The following is a 21,628-nucleotide window of genomic DNA, read 5'->3' as shown; positions in this document are numbered from 1 at the left end:
TGTATTAATGGAGCATAACAGCTGAGCAGCAGACAAGACTTATCGTGAAGCCACTCCTACACTTCCCTCTTTAAGCTCCGTGCACACAGACACCATCTCCAGGGCTGCACTGGCGGAATTACCCCCAAAGCACTATGAGACAGTTACAGATGCAGCAGAGGCAATTTATACATGGAGCCAATTTCATCTAAAAGCCTTTCCACACATCTACCTACCCAATTCCTACACGCGTAGCTCATCACTTTAATGTAAGCGTTATCTTCCTGCCCTCTTCACTGCCAAAATATAACTGAAATACGTTTACAAAATACGTAGTAGATCTTTGGAGCCGTAAAACTGACATCTCTATATTGCCCTATCATACCAACAGTGTTTACGAGGAATCTTTAAAAATAAAAGGTGGGATTATAGAAAGGTCATTATGCAATGTCAAAATAACAGTACGAGATGACAAGTCTCATTCAAATCTGCTTGCTGCTGAGTTAGTTACAGCTGCAATTCTTGAGTCACAACCCAAGCCCATAATCTTTAGGGGCGTTTTCCCCTGGCACACTGTTAGCTCTGCTAAAAGTATGCAAACTAGCCGTTCAGTAACTACTGATTGAAATTACACATAGAAGAAAATATTTTAAAAGACAAACTGTGCCTTAAAGCCCAGCTTCAAAGCTGGTTTATCCCACTTGACATTTACTTGCTAGAGCTATGTAGAAAACAAGAGATTAGAAAAAGCACGTAAAATCACTTAAGATAATAACCTGTATCATAAAGACCTTTTTTGCCCAAATTCATGTAAAAGCTGAACATAAAAATGTAAGAGAGGAATAGGGACACTTAATACATCGAGTGTTACTAATTCAACATAATTCACTGTAAAAGTGCTTGTTCTCCTTTCCAGAGGATGATAAACTGATTTGGCCACTTTTAAAATTCAGAAGGAGCAACACAGAACTATTCAGTAAATATCAGTCATTTAACAAAGCATTTTAATGCAAAACTAAAAAAGCATTACTACTACGTTGAAGCTAGGAAAAAACAGAGATGCTTGTTTAGTAGGAAGCACATCTGAGAAGTCAATGGACAAATCCACAGGTGAATGTGAACAGACTAGTGTACCCATAAATCAAACTACTATCAGCCAATAAAAAAGGGATGGTCTAATAGTACACATGAAATCAGGGGTGAATTTCAGAAACAGGCTGAAAGAACCCAGACACCAAAGAGTAAACAGGGTATGATACCATTCATATGAAGCTCCAGCAGAGTCAAGCACAATCTACCGTGATAAAGAGCAGATCAGCCGCTACCTGGGCCAGGGGTGGGAGGCCAGGGGCACAAAGCAACCCTCTGGAGTGAAGGAAAGGGTCTACATGCCAATCAACTGTGGTCATGGTTACATAGAGTATTTATTTTCTAAAACTCATTGAACTATAACTTAAACTGTCTGCCTTTTATTGTGTGTAAATTCTACCTCAGTAACACTGATTTTTTAAAAAGTCGATGAGCAGGGTAAGCTCCATCCTGCGAGCGAGGAATGAAGAACGAGAGTCTACACGTCCTGCTTCGGCTGGAAGCAAGAGACACGACAGAACAGAGAGATGGGGGAGAAGCAAAAGGCAGGCGGGAGGAGGAAAGAAAAAAACGCAGAGGCAAGAAGAACCAGGCACTCGTGCGCTCCTTCCAAATCTCTCAAAAGTGCTGCCCACCACACCTGCACTAACCACCAGCAGGAGCCCACCGTCCTCCAGCACCTGGACTAGCACTCCTCACGGGTCTCCTTGCCCAAGTCTTGCTCTTCTGCAAACTGCGACGAGAGCAGATGCAAAGGTGATCACCACCTAGCCCTACTCAGGAGGCTTGAACAGTTCACACACATTACACAAGGCCAGAGTCTAAAGCCCTAACTAGACCACAGGCCCTCTGCCTGTCCCCTCCTTCCCTGACCTGCGACCAGACATCTAGCCACACGCGGCTCCTCTGGTGCCAGCGCCCCAGTCCCCGCCCCAGCCTCCAAGGGTCTCTGCTCCTGCCGCTTCCTCTGCTAGAAGCGCCCATGCTCCCAGCGGGTCCCACCCGTCCTGACATGGCCTCTTCCAGGAAGTGTCCCTTCATCCTCCAGTCTCCTACAACGCTTCCCTCTGGCAGACATGATCATGTGATGTCCAGTACAGAGGCGACTCCTTATCGGTATTCTTTGTTCACCTGAAGTTCTCTGAGACAGACGTTGTTTCTATTCTGTTCACCATCTCCAGCAGGTGACATTCAACAGGTCTCAATAAATTTCTTTTTAATTGACGAAAAGGACACAGGAGGATGAGAGCATCTCAGAGGCACAACCAAAAGGGGGCTCCACGTCAGCAGTTCTCACTGTCCTCTGAAAGTGCACTGGCTTGCTCACATACTTCTCTGAAATCTCATGTAAGTTATCTATTGGGTTGGCCAAAAGATTCGTTCAGTTTTTTCTGAGGATGGCTCTAGTAGCACTTAGTTGTCTTTAACTTCATTCAAAACAATTTTGTTAGATTGTACTGTGACAGCTGTCACATCAGTGTGCATTTAAAAAGACATCAAAATTGGTGAACTTTTGCGTAACCATTTTAATATTGAAGATGGAAGAAAAACGCATCATTTTTGGCACATTACGCTTTATTATTTCAAGAAAGGTGAAAACGCAACTGAAACACAAAAAAGATTTGTGCAGTGTATGGAGAAGGTGCTGTGACTGACTGAACATGTCAAAGAATTGGTTTGTGAAATTTCATGCTGGAGATTTCTCACTGGACGATGCTCCATGGTCGGGTAGACCAGTTGAAATTGATAGCCATCAAATCGAGACATTAATTGAGAACAATCAACGTCACACCATGCGGGAGATAGCCGACATACTCAAAATATCCAAATCAAGCGCTGAAAATCATCTGCACCAGCTTGGTTATGTTCATCACTTTGATGCTTGGGTTCCACGTAAGTTAATGGAAGAAAACCTTCTTGACCATATTTCCGCATGCCATTCCCTACTGAAACGTAATGAAAATGTTCCGTTTTTGAAACAAATTGTGACGGGCGATGAAAAGTGGGTACTGTACAATAATGTGGAACAGAAGAGATCGTGGGGCAAGGGAAATGAACCACCACCAACCACACCAAAGGCCGGTCTTCATCCAAAGAAGGTGATGCTGTGTATGTGGTGGGATTGGAAGGGAGTCCTCTATTATGAGCTCCTTCCAGAAAATCAAAAGGTTAATTCCAACGGCTCCCAATTAGACCAACTGAAAGCAGCACTCGATGAAAAGCATCCAGAATTAGTCAACAGAAAACGCATAATCTTCCACCAGGATAACACAAGACCACATGTTTCTTTGATGACCAGGCAAAAACTGTTATAGCTTGGCTAGGAAGTTCTGATTCATCCGCCGTATTCACCAGACATTGAACCTTCGGATTTCCATTTATTTTGGTCTTTACAAAATTCTCTTAATGGAAAAAATCAATTCCCTTGGAAGACTGTAAACGGCATCTGGAACAGTCCTTTGCTCAAAAAGATAAAAAGTTTTGGGAAGACAGAATTATGAAGTTGCCTGAAAAATGGCAGAAGGTAGTGGAACAAAAGGGTGACTATGTTGTTCAATAAAGTTCTTGGTGAAAATGAAAAATGTGTTTTTTATTTTTACTTAAAAACTGAAGGCACTTTTTGGCCAACCCAATACACTCATTGTCAAATTCAGAATTTATTTTGTAACTAGATAATAATTCTATTTCACTGGATTCCAGTACTTTTCTAGAGAGAGGGGACAAGACTTTGACCTTGAAAACGGCGCTGGGAATTGGTGGCGCTGGCAAAGGCAGTAGTCATGCTTGACTGTCCCTCTATTCCCCACCCTTCTCTCCCCCACCCCCAGCCATGAGAGAACACGCAGTGGGAACCAGTAAAGATCTCCTTCGGGAAGAGGAACTAACGTCCTCCCTTCAATTATTCTTAAGACCAGAGGTTCTTCTCTAGGCCACCACCGAAGAAACTCCCAGAGCAATCCAAGTGTACAAACGCACCTATTGCAAAAGGAAAACTGACCTGGTAAAATAGGTTTCCAACTACCACGTTCCAGGATAAGGTGAAAAAGTATCAAGTATTCTAAAAATACCAGTATGATTATTTGAAGGTAGTAAGGCAAAATGCTCATCTATCTTTTCAAGAAAAGATCACATTATTTTCTTGATGATTTTTTCTTTTTACTCTCTCACCCTTTTTGACAGAATAATGTTATAATAAAAATCTGGTGCTCCAAAATGCTGAAAAATACCTTATGGATTAATTGCAAGCAATACATCACTTCAAACCCATTTTGGAAATTCCTGAATATATTTTCCAAGTGAAGATTTTATCACAGCAGTTCTCAGATGGGCTGTCTCATGACCTTTCAATATACTGTGAAGCTTAACTTTTTCAGGAGTTGAGAAATCATTTAAAAAATATAGTTTCCAAAGTAAATTACCTTCCATGGTATGTGTTAGGTACAAAAGCTGAAAATACATTTACTGAACTAAAGTCATACAAAAGAAACCATCAATTAAACTCATCAGTAGGAGAGTTAAAAGACTTTTTGACAAGCTTAACTAAGTAACCATAGCCACCAGATATGTAGAAGAAGCCTGAATTTTAATATGCTAACTTTAAAATCATTGGATAAGTCACTAAGAAATGCAGAATTCCGGAGAAATTTCAAATAGAAGTCCTTTAATTGCCACATCAGTCTCCTGGCAGCCCATAATTTAAAAAGGGTTGACTAAAATGTGGCAATATTAATCCAACAGAACTCAAGTCAATTGTGCCAATGAGATACAGCCTCACGGTTGCGTCTGCGTGTCCCCATTTCTAACCCTCACCCCACCCCTGCTCTTGGACTCCTTTGCTCCTGCCCCCTCCTCCCTCCCCGCCAAGGTGTTCCTCCCAGTAGCTTCTATTTATTAAGCACTCATGTGCCAGGCACTCAATAGAAACGCAGCAGGCCCTACCTTATTTAACTCCCATAAGAATACTATCAAAAGTAGATACCATGATCACCCCTATTCCACAGAAGAGGAAACTAAAATTGTAACAAAAAGAACTAACAACAACAAAAGCCCAACTTGAAACTGCTATTTCAGGGTAATCTTAAATCACCACCTGATCATTCATCGTCTAAGTTTCTCATCCCTATCAGGAAGGACATCTTAAAATTTACTGCAGTTCACACTGTCTTAAAATTATTGCTCATTTATCTTAATGAATTATATAATCACCAGTTAACTGTAAACAGAGCTTAATGAAATTACTAGTGCTAGCTCTTTTATTATAATACAGTACAAAAACATTGTTTCCACAATTTCTAAGTTGAAATAATGGATTTAATTTTACTTTTGTTGTACTAAATACTAGTCTTTATACATGTATGTGTGTATATACATATATACATACACACATATAAAACAAAATTAGTAAAAGTTTTCCTGTTTTTAAACTTTTATATAACACTCAATTATATGGCAACTGATTGGAATAGTAATTTCATGTGAAATTCAGACTGGAGAATTAAAACCTTTGTGTGATGCAAACTCAAGCATGTACTCAAACTGAGTTCAAGAGGTTACTTGTGAGGGATGAGAAGTGGCAAAGGAGGCAAGAAATATGTAAGATAAACTGAAACATGAACAAGTGAGTGTTCATTTTAAAGGTACCAACTCCCAACAACTATTAGCTGTTTTTCCAAGACAAAACTGAGCCAGTCAGGGGTAAGGATTAAATAGTTAGGGTTACCTATACATTTTCCTAGTGCAACAGATTTTCTTTTTGATGATTATAATAGCAAATGAATCACATGAGGATGGAAGTATGTGGTGGGGGAAGGGAGAGGGTGGGGGGAGGGAAAGAAGAGGTGGGGGAGAGGGGAGAAGAGGAAGGGTGAGGGGGAGAGGGGAACAGAGAAAAGCTGCTGCTGGAAAAGGGCAAACAATATGGCAGAGCTCCACCTCATCCGCTCGACACCTGCTAGATCTCCTAAGAACTCACCTGATCAGTGTTGCCAGCTGTGTGTTGCACCACTACGTACGGGGAGTGAGGGGCGGACAGACAGGACAATTTCTGTACTCAGTTTTTCAAATGTCCCCTATCACTCATTCATTAAGGAATACCAGGGAGGGCAGACTCATCTGCATCCCCGTGGCAGGAGAATTCTAAGATGGCCACCAAAATTCCCACCCCTGGTTTACACACCCTGTATTTTAAAATGATTTCTTAAAATTTCATATGAAAATATATTACTTATGCTTTAAAGTTTGTCCTTTTTCCCCCACAATGCTGTAAGTAAACTTAATTTCATGGATGTGATAAGCATCACTCTCAATATTGTCAATTTTTACTAAACTTTCAAGAGATTGATTTCCTCTCCTACACCCACTGTAAATGCAGCCTAAACTCTATCAAGGGTACCTTTGCTCCAAAATATACATTAATCATACTTTAAACATTGTGTTAAAAGATTTTTTTTAATGGTCAGAGACCATATATTACAATATCCTTACTTTGTTAGTATTTGGTTGAATTTTTTAGTATACTGCTTCTCCATATGGACTGAAAAGGAAAACCAGCTTATATGCAAAATGAAAGGAAATTATTGTCTCTAAATTGCCTGACAGATGACTTAGCCACACAATTAACTGGCTTATAGCTTTATTATTAATCTAGGAATCAAAGACTTAAAAAATGACTGCAGCAATGAAGATAATTAGCCTTAAACAGCATTTAACTGGGATAGGAAAATTTAATCAGAAAAGAAAAACTTAAAAAGGATCGGTGATATAACATATTTGATCATTACAGTAAGGTCTCAACTATTACTTGATAATACTTGATAATAACCAATTAAAATGCTATGTTTTAATAAACTTATATCTGGACAGATCCACCAAAGCCCTTAAAAGAAGACAGATTTTCCTTTTTCATTCATTTCCTGAATCTAGTAAAAATAATTTTCTCTCCTCCATTTTTCAATTAGTGACTTTATCTTTTTGCAAATTTCATAAAATTAACTTAATTAAATGCTATTTAAGCAGTTATTAGACTCTTACATAGAATATGCTCCTTTCTGAATCAAGGGTTCTGCTTTGTGAAAGCTCATTAACATTATGTGAGAAAAACTTCCAATATTCAAATTTTTTAAGTATGTAACTAGCACATTTTTACAATAAATAAACAGAGCTATATCATATGTTAAAAGTTCCAGATCTACTCAACAAGCATCAATTGGCAATAGAGATGAAGATTTTATTTACTTACATTTGTAATAGCGATAGCATTTTTATCGTAGTATTTCTTCTTTTCATATTTATCTCTGATGAAAAATTCCACTGCTCTGAAAACAGACAACTTAAGGAAAAGCATGAGTTCAGTGACATGTACACTCCCCTTTATTCATTCGTCTCCACAAAGCCTAGACTTTAAATTCAATTTTCCTACTCTCCAGTCTGTATTTTACTCACACACTATTTCTGCAACCTACTTTTCTTTCTGCCGAAGAGTCTATCTCTTTCAGGAAATTTTCCCCACTCAACCTGATTCTGAAAAGAAAAGTAACCACATTTCTCAATTCCACCACGCTCCACAGCCCTCTACCCTGACTCAGCTCTAAATTCACTTAATGTTCATTTTGGATTCTCACTGTAAGTAAAGAAACCAACGCCCGTGCAGTAACCACAGCGTAACAGACACTGTGTGCTGTGCGCTGTCCATAGTTTTTTTTTTTTTTTTTGGCTGTGCTGGGTCTTCGTTGCTGCGTGCGGGCTTTCTCTAGTTGCAGCAAGCGGGGGCTTCTCTTCATTGTGGAGCACGGGCTCTAGGTGCGTGGGCTTCAGTAGCTGTGGCACACGGGCTTAAATGCTCTGCGGCATGTGGGATCTTCCCGGACCAGGGCTCAAACCCGTGTCCCCTGCATTGGCAGGTGGATTCTTAACCACTGTGCCACCAGGGAAGTCCCTGTCCATAGTTTTTTCCTTTAACCCTTCCTCAACACAGTAATGTGCATATTGTAATTTCCACATCATAGATGAAGAATCAGCAACTTGGAAAGATTAAACAATTGTGATTTCAATACTTATGTCCCTTCACCATACATGGCTGCCTCTGATTGTATCAGAGAAGATTCTCTGTATATTACAAGAACAGTGACTATTTTTTTTCCTGCAAAGCTTCTAGAAACGGAGAAGTCAAGAAGCTAAAACCAAGGTGAGAACTATTCAATTTTCTGAAGTTGGGGGGACCAGCTGTACCTGTTGATAGGTGAGTCATTTCTAGTGGGATCCAATAGCCCTGAGTTATCTTACAGAGATGACTTCTCTTAGCAGTCCAACAACCATGGCTTTACCATATTCTACTAAAATGGGACTTCTTCCATCAGGGATTCTTAACTTTTTAATTTTTTAGTACCATGAACCTCTTTGATAGTCAAGTAAAGCCTGTGGAGATAGTGCTTTTAAATGCATAAAATAGTATAAATTGGGCACTGACTTAATAAAAACAAATAAAAGCCTTAAAAAAAGGGACTTCCCTGGTGGTGCAGTGGTTAAGATTCTGCCTGCCAATGCAGGGGACACGGATTTAAGCCCTGCTCCAGGAAGATCCCACATGCCACGGAGCCCGTGCACCACAACTAGTGAGCCTGTGCTCTAGAGCCCGCGAGCCACAACTGCTGAGCCCATGTGCTGCAACTACTGAAGCCAGCATGCCTAGAGCCCGTGCTCTGCAACAAGAGAAGCCACCGCAATGAGAAGCGCACACACCACAACAAAGAGTAGCCCCCGCTCGCCACAACTAGAGAAAGCTCATGCACAGCAACGAAGACCCAACGCAGCCAAAATATAAATTAATTTTTTTAAAAAAAGAATGCACTTAAAAAAAAACCTTGAAAAAAAATAAATGCATAAAATAAAATACGTAGAATTACAAAGGAAATGAATTACACTGAAATACAGTCTCTCTGTGGATCCCCAGGTTAAGACATCCTGTTCAAAGAAAAGTTACCTGAAGCAGTAAAACAATACATTTTCAGTCAAAAGCTCCTTATTAGAAATTAATAAAAGCTCTTTAAATTGACAGTTGAGGCCATAGGTAATAGAAAGAGTTGACAGACCACTGTACAGTGGGTATTAAAAGAAAGCACTCCAAGGGGGCCAGGGAGGGCAAGTAAGATAGAAAATCTAAACGTTCAATTTATTAAGTAAGTTGAATAATTGAAAGCCGTTTTTAAAGATGGATTTTTATAAACTGAGTATGTGAAAGGTACTTTACCTCCTTTTGTCCTCGTAAACTATGAGGTAGGTGCCATTTTACAACTAAAACCAAGCACAGAAAGTTTAAGAAGTTCTCTGGGATTCTACAGTACAAGGAAGGGAGAGTTGTGATGATTCGAAACCAGAATGTCTGACTTCCACGTTTTTCAGAATGTTACTGGTCATCACAAGTTCATTTGTGAAGCAGTCATTTATTTCTGCTAATGATAATAAATGCTTTCAAATCTAGAGAAGAAGGTCAAATGTGGAGAGTGCCTTTTATTTTCAAGGTAGCCTTGGAGACCCTTTCAAGTGAAAGGCCCCAGAGCTGTCAGAGGATGATTATTTATTTAGATATGTGAACATTTTGGCAGCCAGTACCAAAAAATTATCAAAACACCCCAAGATTTTCATAAAATGCAAGAATGTTATTTATTCCAACTATTTCACATGTAAATAAGCTAAATGTTAAGTTCGCACATGACTATAAATCCATGTTCAATATTATTCTATTTTTCTAACAGGAAAAAATGAAACAATCAAAAAAACAGGCCCTTTAGGGCTTCCCTGGTGGCGCAGTGGTTGAGAGTCCGCCTGACGATGCAGGGGACACGGGTTCGTGCCCCGGTCCAGGAGGACCCCACGTGCCGCGGAGCGGCTGGGCCCGTGAGCCACGGCCACTGAGCCTGCGCGTCCGGAGCCTGTGCTCCGCAACGGGAGCGGCCACAACAGTGAGAGGCCCGCGTACCGCAAAAAAACCAAACAAACAAAAACAAAAACAAAAACAGGCCCTTTGGATGAGGTGTGTGAAATGTGGCGTATTGAGCAACTTTCACTGCAGAGACAACTATTTACCACCACAACTGGGAAGAGAAAATAGAATTTACTTAGACTGATGTCATTTCCACTCTAGATGATAGGAAATATGTTTACTGTTTTTAAAAATTATATACTATTTTTAAAACAGTAATTATATTTATTTCTAGATATAAATATTACATATAATATGCATATAGTTATTTCTTAACTAAGAAAATTTTGGAAATCTAAATTCTTTTTTTAAAATTAATTAATTAATTTATTTATTTTTGCTGTGTTGGGTCTTCGTTTCTGTGCCAGGGTTTTCTCTAGTTGCGGCAAGCAGGGGCCACTCTTCATCGCGGTGCGCGGGCCTCTCACTATCGCGGCCTCTCTTGTTGCGGAGCACAGGCTCCAGACGCGCAGGCTCAGTAGTTGTGGCTCACGGGCCTAGTTGCTCCACGGCATGTGGGATCTTCCCAGACCAGGGCTCGAACCCATGTCCCCTGCGTTGGCAGGCAGATTCTCAACCACTGAGCCACCAGGGAAGTCCCTAAATTCTTAAAGTAATAATTTTTATGTTTAAATATCTGGGAGGTGAACAACACTGATATTTTTCCTCCTTAAAGATAGAAACAACAGTCTATTTTGGATATTGTTTAAAGTGTACTACATATTTTTTAAATATTTATTTATTTATTATGGCTGTGCTGGGTCTTAGTTGCAGCATGCAGGATCTTAGTTGCGGCATCTGGACTCTTAGTTGCGGCATGCATGTGGGATCTAGTTCCCGGATCAGAGATCGAACCCGGGTCCCCTGCATTGGGAGCATGGAGTCTTAGCCACTGGACCACCAGGGAAGTCCCTCAAGTGTACTACATATTAAAGCTTGGAAAGATTTTAAGACTCTCATTTATGAAATGTTTATGACAAAGGAAAGATTGTTGTTTATGACCAAAATTTAGTTTTAGGAAACTAATCATTAAAATTAAAAATAAAGTATATAAAATAATTTAACCACCACTGTGAAACTAAAATATTGAAAACTATGATGGTTTTATAAATACCGAATTTGAAAAAGGCAAACATTTTAAGTATACAATCTTTTGGAGTGAAAAACAATACTAACATCTGATGAAATGATATGTTGTGTGAATTTTCAGAAATGACAGATAACCGTGAAATCTTAATTTATACTTAGTGTATTTTAAATAAATAATCCAAATATAGCTGAGTCTGGTTACTGTTTATGATTTTTAAAAAAACCCTCTCAGAAATTATCTAAGCAGTAAGTAATTTTAAAAACTTATATGAGATGAAAGTTGATCTGTTTTTCAAGGACATAAAAAAATTAAAGCATAAAGACAGGACAACGTACTAGGATATTCCTCATTATTAACATAAAACATTGCTTTTTAAAAAACAAAGCACATCACAAAGTGAACTTTTAAAGCTCAGTGGAGTCACCTGAGAAGAACTGTGATTCAGGGAACATGCCACATCCTTGGATGCTCTCAGGCCCTACACGGCCTCTTAGGCCAAGAATGTATCACATGGTCCTCATGTATTTTTGTAAAATGTCCCAAAAGCAAGCCAATTCTTCACTGTTAATTCACCTAAAGAAACGCTGATTTATTCCCGGAGTCAGCAAACTTTTTCTTAAAGGGCCATATAGTAAATAGTTTAGGTTCTGTGGGTCAGTTGGTCTATGTTGCAACTACTCACTTCTGCATTTGTAGCTCCAAAGTAGCCACAGAAAACTGATAAATGGATGGGTATGGATATGTTCTAATAAAACTTTATTTACAAAAACAGGAGTTGGCTCATGAGCCTGTAGTCACTGATGCTTGAATTCTATTCCAACTCTAGTTGGTCAAGAACAGCCCAGGTGGATTTACAGAGGGTCTCTGTGTCTGCAAACTGCCACTGTAGACAATGTAAGGGATTTTCAAGGGAAATTTGACAATAATTTTGCGTTATATGCTGACTATAGCACTAATTCTCAAAGAAGACGGTCTCCAACGCACACCCTCATTTCTGGTACCAAGAGTGAAAACGACAATAATACTCCAAATCCTACCAAGTTGATGACAATTTTGGGGATAATATAGATAAAGCCCTCAGCACAGTACCTAACAAACAGTAAGCATTCAATAAATGAAGTTAGCTTTTATTTTTGTATAACTTGGTGTCAGTTTCCTCACCTTTAAAATGGTGGTAACACCAAGACTCACCTCGCAGGATTAAACACGCTCGCGTGTGGACAGACCTAAGAGCGGAGGGGGGCAGTGACTACTGTTTAACCCTCAGCTCTTCTTATCAATCGCCGTGCTCTGACAGGCAGCTCCTCTAAACACAGGGCCCACAGCAGAGCAGAGGAGGAAACAGAAAACTGCTGAGTCAAGGCTTAGACGGTGTGCCTACCGTCAACTTGAAACAGATGAGCAAATGAGAAGCAGCAACAAAATAGCCAATAATACATTTGAAGATCAGGGAATACTTACCTTCACTTCCCAGCAGCCAGGTGCCATCTGAGACAAAAGGGCTTATTATTGACAGAGATCAATAATACAACTCCTCCCCCAAAAAAGAAATAGAACAGTAATATTTTCAGCAAATCAAGGTAAGGAATATACCAATGACAACGCAAGTTTAGGTGGCTGATTTGGGATTTAGTACACAAGCAACGAAATACCCCAGAATGCCCCCCACGCCTTTGGTCACAAAACATTCAGCACGGCACCCTTCACTGTCCCAATCCTGAAAACTAACAGACAGCAAGCACTACAGAAGTCCAGAAAAATGTTCACATCACTATGTGCTTTATCTTTTCACATGTATTTATTTGTATTTTAAGATTTTTCCTTTCTTTAAAGATGTCACTTAAAATACAAATTATTACCTATTCCCAAGAACAAAATGTTCCAGTTCCAGACACACAACACGGATAGCAGTAAAATTTTCAAAAGCTCCAAGGAGAAGCACCGCTGATTAGCTCTGGTGCACACCAGAACTCATGGAACTGAGGTAATTAAAGTTTTCAGATAAGACGAAAGATCCTAATGAAAAGCTTTAATGTAAAGCCTTATCACTTGTCATGCACTGGTACATGCGGCGTAGAATTAACCACAAGCCACATGAGAAATTACACTTTCACAGCAGCTTCTGCCTAACTTTAGTAAATTGCAAAGCTTCTAAAAAGTAACAAATCTTGTTAAGAATGCAGTGAGATCCCATATTATCTGAGTATTACTTGCCTCTAAGGATGAGACAACTATATTTAAATCAGTAGAAGCGCAGAGATGTTAGGCTTCTCAAAGAGCACTGAAGCTTTAGAATGATTGATGAAATAAAGAAAAAAAGGGGACTGGTTTGCTTACTAGTCTCCCTAATAATAGCTCCAAATCACAGTGTTTCATAATTAAAAGAAGGGATAAAAGTGACGTAGCTGTAATAACTAAGGTAAAAAACATTTTTAACATCTTTGTTGGAGTATAATTGCTTTACAATGGTGTGTTGATTTCTGCTTTATAACGAAGTGAATCAACTATACATACACATATATCCCTATATCTCCTCACTCTTGTGTCTCCCTCCCTCCCACCCTCCCTTACCCCACCCCTCTAGGTGGTCACAGAGCACCGAGCTGATCTCCCTGTGCTATGCGGCTGCTTCCCACTAGTTATCTATTTCACGTTTGGTAGTGTATATATGTCCATGCCTCTCTCTCACTTCGTCCCAGCTTACCCTTCCCCCTCCCCATGTCCTCAAGTCCATTCTCCACGTCTGCGTCTTTATTCCTGTCCTGCCCCTAGGTTCTTCAGAACCATTTTTTTTGGAAAAAACATTTTTGAAGACTATGGTATTACATTAGATATAGAAGCTGGTCTCATGGTCCAAGAGATGTCATCTTATACTCTTACCATTAGTAGTCATCGATCTCAAATGTCTTTAGACAAAATCCCTCTTTAGTTTCTAACAACCTTAGGTTATCTTTCTGTAAACAGCAAGAGGTCAACACCTCATATGAACATGACCATAATTTGCAAATGCTTTACAAGTAACATTTAGTTTGAAAAATCAAACACACAAGCTTGAGCTAACAGTAGCAAAGACACACATTATCTACGAGCCTGACCTGAATCATACCAGGTACTCAAAAATTGACATTTTCACCTAAGACCTTATGGTCTTAGCTGCAAAGAGTCCCAAACTATAAGCCTATCTATTTTTAAAAGCCACCCACCAGGACTCAAATGTGACAACACTGATTTTACTCAGACTATCATCATTAAGTATAATAATATCCAAGTGTCCTTACACACGACGGAAAGTCTGGAGGCTTTGGGAGGTTTCTTAACAGCTCTTTGAGAACCCTACCCTCTCACCTGCCAAGAATAAAAATATTATGCTATATCTGAGCTGCTCTGAAAATTTAGAAAGCTAATGTACATAAAGTGCCAAACTCAGGGCTTGGCACACAGCGAACCCTTGCTGAGCAGGAAAGCTACTGCAGTTGTTTCCAATGCCACACCCTCACTGTGTCAAAGGTCAAGGACTTACTGATAACAGACACCAATCAGTTCACTACAAAAATCTCATCTCTCCTGAAATGTTTAGATAAGGAGCAAACATTTAAGGATATAGCAAAAAACACCAGAAAAAAGAACTCACCATCTCACTAATCCTTCACTTCTATTAGGTCCACCGTAAAACGGACGGTAATTACTTAAGAAACAGAATTCCTACCAATGTGTACCAAACGGTACACAGAAGAGGGCAGTGTAAGAGGACACCGAGGTCCTGTCCTCCCCTGAACCCCTTCAGGGCTTTGTCAAAGCAACACGGCATCATGGGGATGAATTAAATACCTTGGAAGCCACATTCATCCACCAGATACCACATAAAGGACGCTATCCCAAATCTCAAGAACCTCAAGAAATTCACCCTCTTAACGTTCAAGAGAAGTCCAAAAATCCCAATTCAAACCAAACCAACCCCCCCCACACACAAACACACACATACACACAAACTTCCAGACAAGGGAGATTCTTCAATCTGAGGGATTTTATATGTTAACTCAGGCTTGCGGGTGGGAAGCAGAAAAAGGAATAACCTAATACAACTAGCGAGCAGTGGTAACAACCACCTGGAACACAGTTTGCTTGCTCTGTGGTATCTCCTTCCACCATGATCTCTTCCTCAGGATTCTGCCCTACACCGCACTTCCCAGAGGAGAAGGAAAACAGCATTCCCAAGATTCTCAATAAAACCCCAAAAAAGAATACAGGACCAGGGACTTCTCTGGTGGCGCAGTGGTTAAGAATCCGCCTGCCAACGCAGGGGACATGGGTTTGAGCCCTGGTCCGGGAAGATCTCACATGCCACAGAGCAACTCAGCCTGTGTGCCACAACTACTGAGCCTGCGCTCTAGAGCCCGCGAGCCACAACTACTGAGCCCACGTGCCACAACTACCGAAGCCCGCACGCCTAGAGCCCGTACTCCGCAACAAGAAGCCACTGCAATGAGAAGAGTACCCGTGCACTGCAGTGAAGAGTAGCCCCCTCTCTCCACAATGAGAAAGCCTGCGTGCAGCAGCGAAGACCCAAGGCCAAAAATAAATAAATAAATTTATTTTAAAAAAGAATACAGAACCACTGCCCTAGGTAAACACAACTTTAGCAAGCATTTTTCTATCACCTACATGCTAAGTGACTCTCCAGTCTACACTGCATTTCCTGCTTTCTTTTAGGGTCCAGACTCCTGTTTCCAGCTTCTAGATGGGCATCTCCATGCATGTGTCCCACAGATACCTCATCCTGCCCAAAGTGATGACTCACTGTCTTCAGCTTGTAACCCTTACACCTTCATCGGGTACTGAATTCCTTCCCCGATGACGTTTACCTCACTCACAGAACCTTTGCCAAGCTAGGGAACTTGGCGTCGTCGCAGTGTCTTCCCTGGAAATAAAGGCAATCTTAACCTAATCCAACTGCTCCTGCCTTCCCAGTTCCCTTCCAATCTCCCCAGTTCCCTCCTGCCTGTTCTCAACTCTCCTACGTAATTCATCTCTTCATCACTGCTCCCCTCAGGGCTGTACTAGTATTCTACATGCCCTCTGTGACTCCACAACCTCCTCCAACTCATCTTCCTTGTGGTAGAAGCTAATATTTCTAATGTTTCTCCTGCCTCAAAACTCTTCATGGCTTTTCAAATCCTTCAATCCTTTGGGCCAATGAAATGAGGTACTGCTCTATATGCTACCTATATGCTGCTCTATATGGTACTGAAAACCCTTCACAATCTGGAAAAATGAGCTTCTTCTGCCACTGGCCCACGCAACTTAAATCTTGTCATATCAAAACTTTAAAATGTCAAGTGTCCTCACACCTTCATACTTCTGCTCACACAATTTTCTATGCCTGAAATGTACCACCCACTCCTACCCTAGGATCTTGCTATAATAAAAACAGCCTGGGATATCAGACTGCTAAATGTGTGGGAAGGAGGTGGAGGAAGCAGAAACAGAACAGGACAAATACTAACTTCTTGAATATAACCCAAAAGGTTTCTATACAAATATGAAAATATATATATAATGGCCTGTATCTCTGAGAAAAGATCAATTTTTTTCATTGTTTGAGCACACAAACTGTTTTAGTATACACATGGGTAGTACACAACTGTTCTTTTTTGTTTTTTCTTAAGCTACACATAATTTTTTTTTAAATATTTATTTACTTGACTGCGTCGGGTCTTAGTTGAGGCATGTGGGATCTTTCGTTGTGGTGCGTGGCCTCTGCTCTTCCTTGCGGCATGTGGGCTTCTATCAAGTTGTGGCACGCGGGCTCAGTAGTTGTGGTGTGCAGGCTCTCTAGTTGTGGCGTGAGGGCTGCACAGAGCGTAGGCTCAGTAGTTGTGGCACACAGGCTCTCTAGTTGTGGCACACAGGCTCAGTAGTTGTGGCGCAAGGCTCTCTAGTGGCGCGGCGTCGTCGCAGTGTCTTCCCTGGAAATAAAGGCAATCTTAACCTAATCCAACTGCTCCTGCCTTCCCAGTTCCCTTCCAATCTCCCCAGTTCCCTCCTGCCTGTTCTCAACTCTCCTACGTAATTCATCTCTTCATCACTGCTCCCCTCAGGGCTGTACTAGTATTCTACATGCCCTCTGTGACTCCACAACCTCCTCCAACTCATCTTCCTTGTGGTAGAAGCTAATATTTCTAATGTTTCTCCTGCCTCAAAACTCTTCATGGCTTTTCAAATCCTTCAATCCTTTGGGCCAATGAAATGAGGTACTGCTCTATATGCTACCTATATGCTGCTCTATATGGTACTGAAAACCCTTCACAATCTGGAAAAATGAGCTTCTTCTGCCACTGGCCCACGCAACTTAAATCTTGTCATATCAAAACTTTAAAATGTCAAGTGTCCTCACACCTTCATACTTCTGCTCACACAATTTTCTATGCCTGAAATGTACCACCCACTCCTACCCTAGGATCTTGCTATAATAAAAATAGCCTGGGATATCAGACTGCTAAATGTGTGGGAAGGAGGTGGAGGAAGCAGAAACAGAACAGGACAAATACTAACTTCTTGAATATAACCCAAAAGGTTTCTATACAAATATGAAAATATATATATAATGGCCTGTATCTCTGAGAAAAGATCAATTTTTTTCATTGTTTGAGCACACAAACTGTTTTAGTATACACATGGGTAGTACACAACTGTTCTTTTTTGTTTTTTCTTAGGCTACACATAATTTTTTTTAAAATATTTATTTACTTGACTGCATCGGGTCTTAGTTGAGGCATGTGGGATCTTTCGTTGTGGTGCGTGGCCTCTGCTCTTCCTTGCGGCATGTGGGCTTCTATCAAGTTGTGGCACGCGGGCTCAGTAGTTGTGGTGTGCAGGCTCTCTAGTTGTGGTGTGAGGGCTGCACAGCGCGTAGGCTCAGTAGTTGTGGCACACAGGCTCTCTAGTTGTGGCACACAGGCTCAGTAGTTGTGGCGCAAGGCTCTCTAGTGGCGCACGGGCTCAGTAGTTGTGGTGCACAGGCTCTCTAGTTGTGGCGCGCGGGCTCGGTAGTTGTGGCGCACAGGCTCTCTAGTTGTGGTGCGCGGGCTCGGTAGTTGCAGCATGCGGGCCTAGTTGCCCCCCAACCCCAGCACGTGGTATCCTGGTTCCCCGACCAGGGATCGAACCCGTGTCCCCTGCATTGGAAGGCAGATTCTTAACCACTGGATCACCAGGAGAGTCCAGTACACAACTGATCTTTAAGAAACTACATTATATTGCCAAAATCACAAAAATCACCTTTGGATAAAATCACATATACCTACAGTCAATTAGATAATCTTATTCTGATGAGCTTTTTCTCAAACTTCAATATGAGTTCGAGGAATCCTATAAAATCAAACGATTTCTCTTTAACATGTGAAAAAAAAAATCCTCACTAAAATGCCTGTGAGAAAATATTCCCCTCATTCATTAGGTCAGATGTGAAAGCAGACAGAGCCATGCAGCCTGTGACCCACGGAAGGTCAGCAGTGACATGACCCCACATCCCTGCCACCTTCCACGTCCACCAAGTATGGGATTTGTCTGTCAACTGCTTCACATGAACATAATTACCACATAAAGGTGATCAAAGGAAATTCCTCCAGGGACTTCCTTGGTGGTCCAGTGGTTGAGAATCCGCCTTCCAATGCAGGGGACACGGGTTCGATCCTCTAGTTGTGGCGTGAGGGCTGCACAGAGCGTAGGCTCAGTAGTTGTGGCACACAGGCTCTCTAGTTGTGGCGCAAGGCTCTCTAGTGGCGCGCGGGCTCAGTAGTTGTGGTGCACAGGCTCTCTAGTTGTGGCGCGCGGGCTCGGTAGTTGTGGCGCACAGGCTCTCTAGTTGTGGTGCGCGGGCTCGGTAGTTGCAGCATGCGGGCCTAGTTGCCCCCCAACCCCAGCACGTGGTATCCTGGTTCCCCGACCAGGGATCGAACCCGTGTCCCCTGCATTGGAAGGCAGATTCTTAACCACTGGATCACCAGGAGAGTCCAGTACACAACTGATCTTTAAGAAACTACATTATATTGCCAAAATCACAAAAATCACCTTTGGATAAAATCACATATACCTACAGTCAATTAGATAATCTTATTCTGATGAGCTTTTTCTCAAACTTCAATATGAGTTCGAGGAATCCTATAAAATCAAACGATTTCTCTTTAACATGTGAAAAAAAAAATCCTCACTAAAATGCCTGTGAGAAAATATTCCCTTCATTCATTAGGTCAGATGTGAAAGCAGACAGAGCCATGCAGCCTGTGACCCACGGAAGGTCAGCAGTGACATGACCCCACATCCCTGCCACCATCCACGTCCACCAAGTATGGGATTTGTCTGTCAACTGCTTCACATAAACATAATTACCACATAAAGGTGATCAAAGGAAATTCCTCCAGGGACTTCCCTGGTGGTCCAGTGGTTGAGAATCCGCCTTCCAATGCAGGGGACACGGGTTCGATCCCTGGTCGGGGAACCAGGATACCACGTGCTGGGGTTGGGGGGCAACTAGGCCCGCGTGCTGCAACTACTGAGCCCGCGCACCACAACTAGAGAGCCTGTGCGCCACAACTGGGAATGATTTTTCAAAAAATACTCAAGATGCTCACAAATCAAATCTCTAATAATAGTCTAAAGTAATAAACAACCTATATGCTCCAATCAAGAGTTGGAGATCAATCAAGAGGAATCAGTTATAATATTTTATACTTAATAATAATTACATAAAAATACTATATAGGGCTTCTCTGGTGGCGCAGTGGTTGGGAGTCCGCCTGCCGATGCAGGGGACACGGGTTCGTGCCCCGGTCCAGGAGGATCCCACATGCCGCGGAGCGCCTGGGCCCGTGAACCATGGCCACTGAGCCTGCGCATCCAGAGCCTGTGCTCCGCAGCGGGAGAGGCCACAGCAGTGAGAAGCTCATGTACCGCCAAAAAAAAAAAAAAAAATACTATATAGACCATGTATTACCAGATTCCTATTAAAAACTTACCATATACAAAGCACAGCTCAGGGCAAATCAATTTCTATTTTTCATGAACAACAGTATGACAAAGGTCACATCTTCCTAAATATTCAATACAAAGCTAAAATATGAACTATAAAAATGAGCTGATTCTTTTAAACACCACAATAAAGAAATGTTAAAGGATACTGATCTGTCTGTGGTCTTCGAAAGTTCTCTGGAAGATTGGCTTCATATAGTAGTCTTGCTTTAGTATTTCCCATATCTTGCATGCACTATAATAAAAAAAAAATCACATATTTTCATTACTCATATAAACATTAAAAAGAATTCCTACACACACATACATACAAACACCAGACATTTATCATTTCCAATACATATTCTTTAGAAAGATAATTTAAATCACAACTATGAAATTAATTACTCAAGTTCAAAACAGAAGCATAGTTTTAATCCTTCACACGTCTTCAACATACGTGGATCTGCAGTTTTCTAATGTCTTTTTCCGTGACTACAATACTACCTTCATTTACACTCACTACCTCCTAAAAGTGGATTCCCTGGCAGTTCGTGGTATTACTATTGTTTTAAATGCACCACTTGAACAACACTGCCATTTCTAAGGCCAATAATTCAAGAGCAAATTTTCTTTGTTTTGAGCTTCAAAATACTCTGAGGTTTTCATGATTTACAATCAAGGCCACAATGGAGAGCAGTCAGGCAGAAATAGGGCCGCCCTAGAACACAACAGAAGTGGATTCACTTCTTTGGGGTTATTAATCTCTTTAAGATTCTGCCAACAGCTACGGATCCTCCTCTCGCTACCAAAAAACTGTGCCTAATGGCCAAATTTTATATACAAGTTCAGGAGTTCACAGGACTCTCCCTAAAATCTATCAACCCCAAGAGTAAGAACCACTGCTAAAGAGGCATAAGATAATTAAACTGGTTGAAATGATTATTAAATTAAGTTTCTGGATCATCTATGAGTAAGGACTAACCAAAGAGTACTTCCAGGATACTCTATTACGTTAGAAACTGAACTAACATTCACAAACAAAACATTACTCTATCACTATTTTACATCATTTTCATGGAGCTTAAATTCCTTAAAATGTTTTAACTGGTTGAAAGATCTGCTTTTATAATTCCTTTTTCCCCTGATTTCCTAAACATACCCCCACCACGTACCCAAGAAGACAATCCAGGCTTAACAGATCACTAGATGTCATCCTTGAGTTGTAGCCCTCAAGGGGATACAGAAGCATCTTCCCTCAGATAAAAAAATACAGTGACTTTTCTCCCAACTGAGAGTTCTAAGTTATGCAAGATACTAATGTAAACCCATTTCTGGATACCTACACCACCCAACCTCAACATAAGAATTCTTTCAGGGTAAACGAGATTTCTAAGACATCCCCCTAGAGATAATGAGAAAGTGAAGTAATAAAGGGCTGGGAAACATTAAGGGATAGTAAGGTGAAAAACAAGAAGATGTTTTGC

The 21,628-nt window shown here is 41.0% G+C and overlaps 1 protein-coding gene across 8 annotated transcripts in view; it reads right to left on the bottom strand.

Moving 5' to 3' along the window:
* The window catches only part of SMAP1 (small ArfGAP 1), a 153,634-nt gene that overhangs the window by 66,559 nt on the left and 65,447 nt on the right, over positions 1–21,628 (bottom strand). For all 8 annotated transcript variants that reach the window (XM_055087646.1, XM_024132949.3, XM_055087649.1 and 5 more), the window contains 2 exons: positions 20,312–20,397; positions 7,307–7,382 (listed from right to left, as the gene is read on the bottom strand). In XM_055087646.1, the coding sequence (XP_054943621.1) occupies positions 7,307–7,382; positions 20,312–20,397 (162 nt within the window). The remainder of the gene's footprint in view (positions 1–7,306; positions 7,383–20,311; positions 20,398–21,628) is intronic.

This window comes from Physeter macrocephalus, chromosome 10 (assembly GCF_002837175.3).
Source record: "Physeter macrocephalus isolate SW-GA chromosome 10, ASM283717v5, whole genome shotgun sequence".
Classification (NCBI taxonomy): domain Eukaryota; kingdom Metazoa; phylum Chordata; class Mammalia; order Artiodactyla; family Physeteridae; genus Physeter; species Physeter macrocephalus.
The sequence above is the reverse complement of the archived record's forward strand: the minus strand, read 5'-3'. Positions and strand labels throughout refer to the sequence as shown.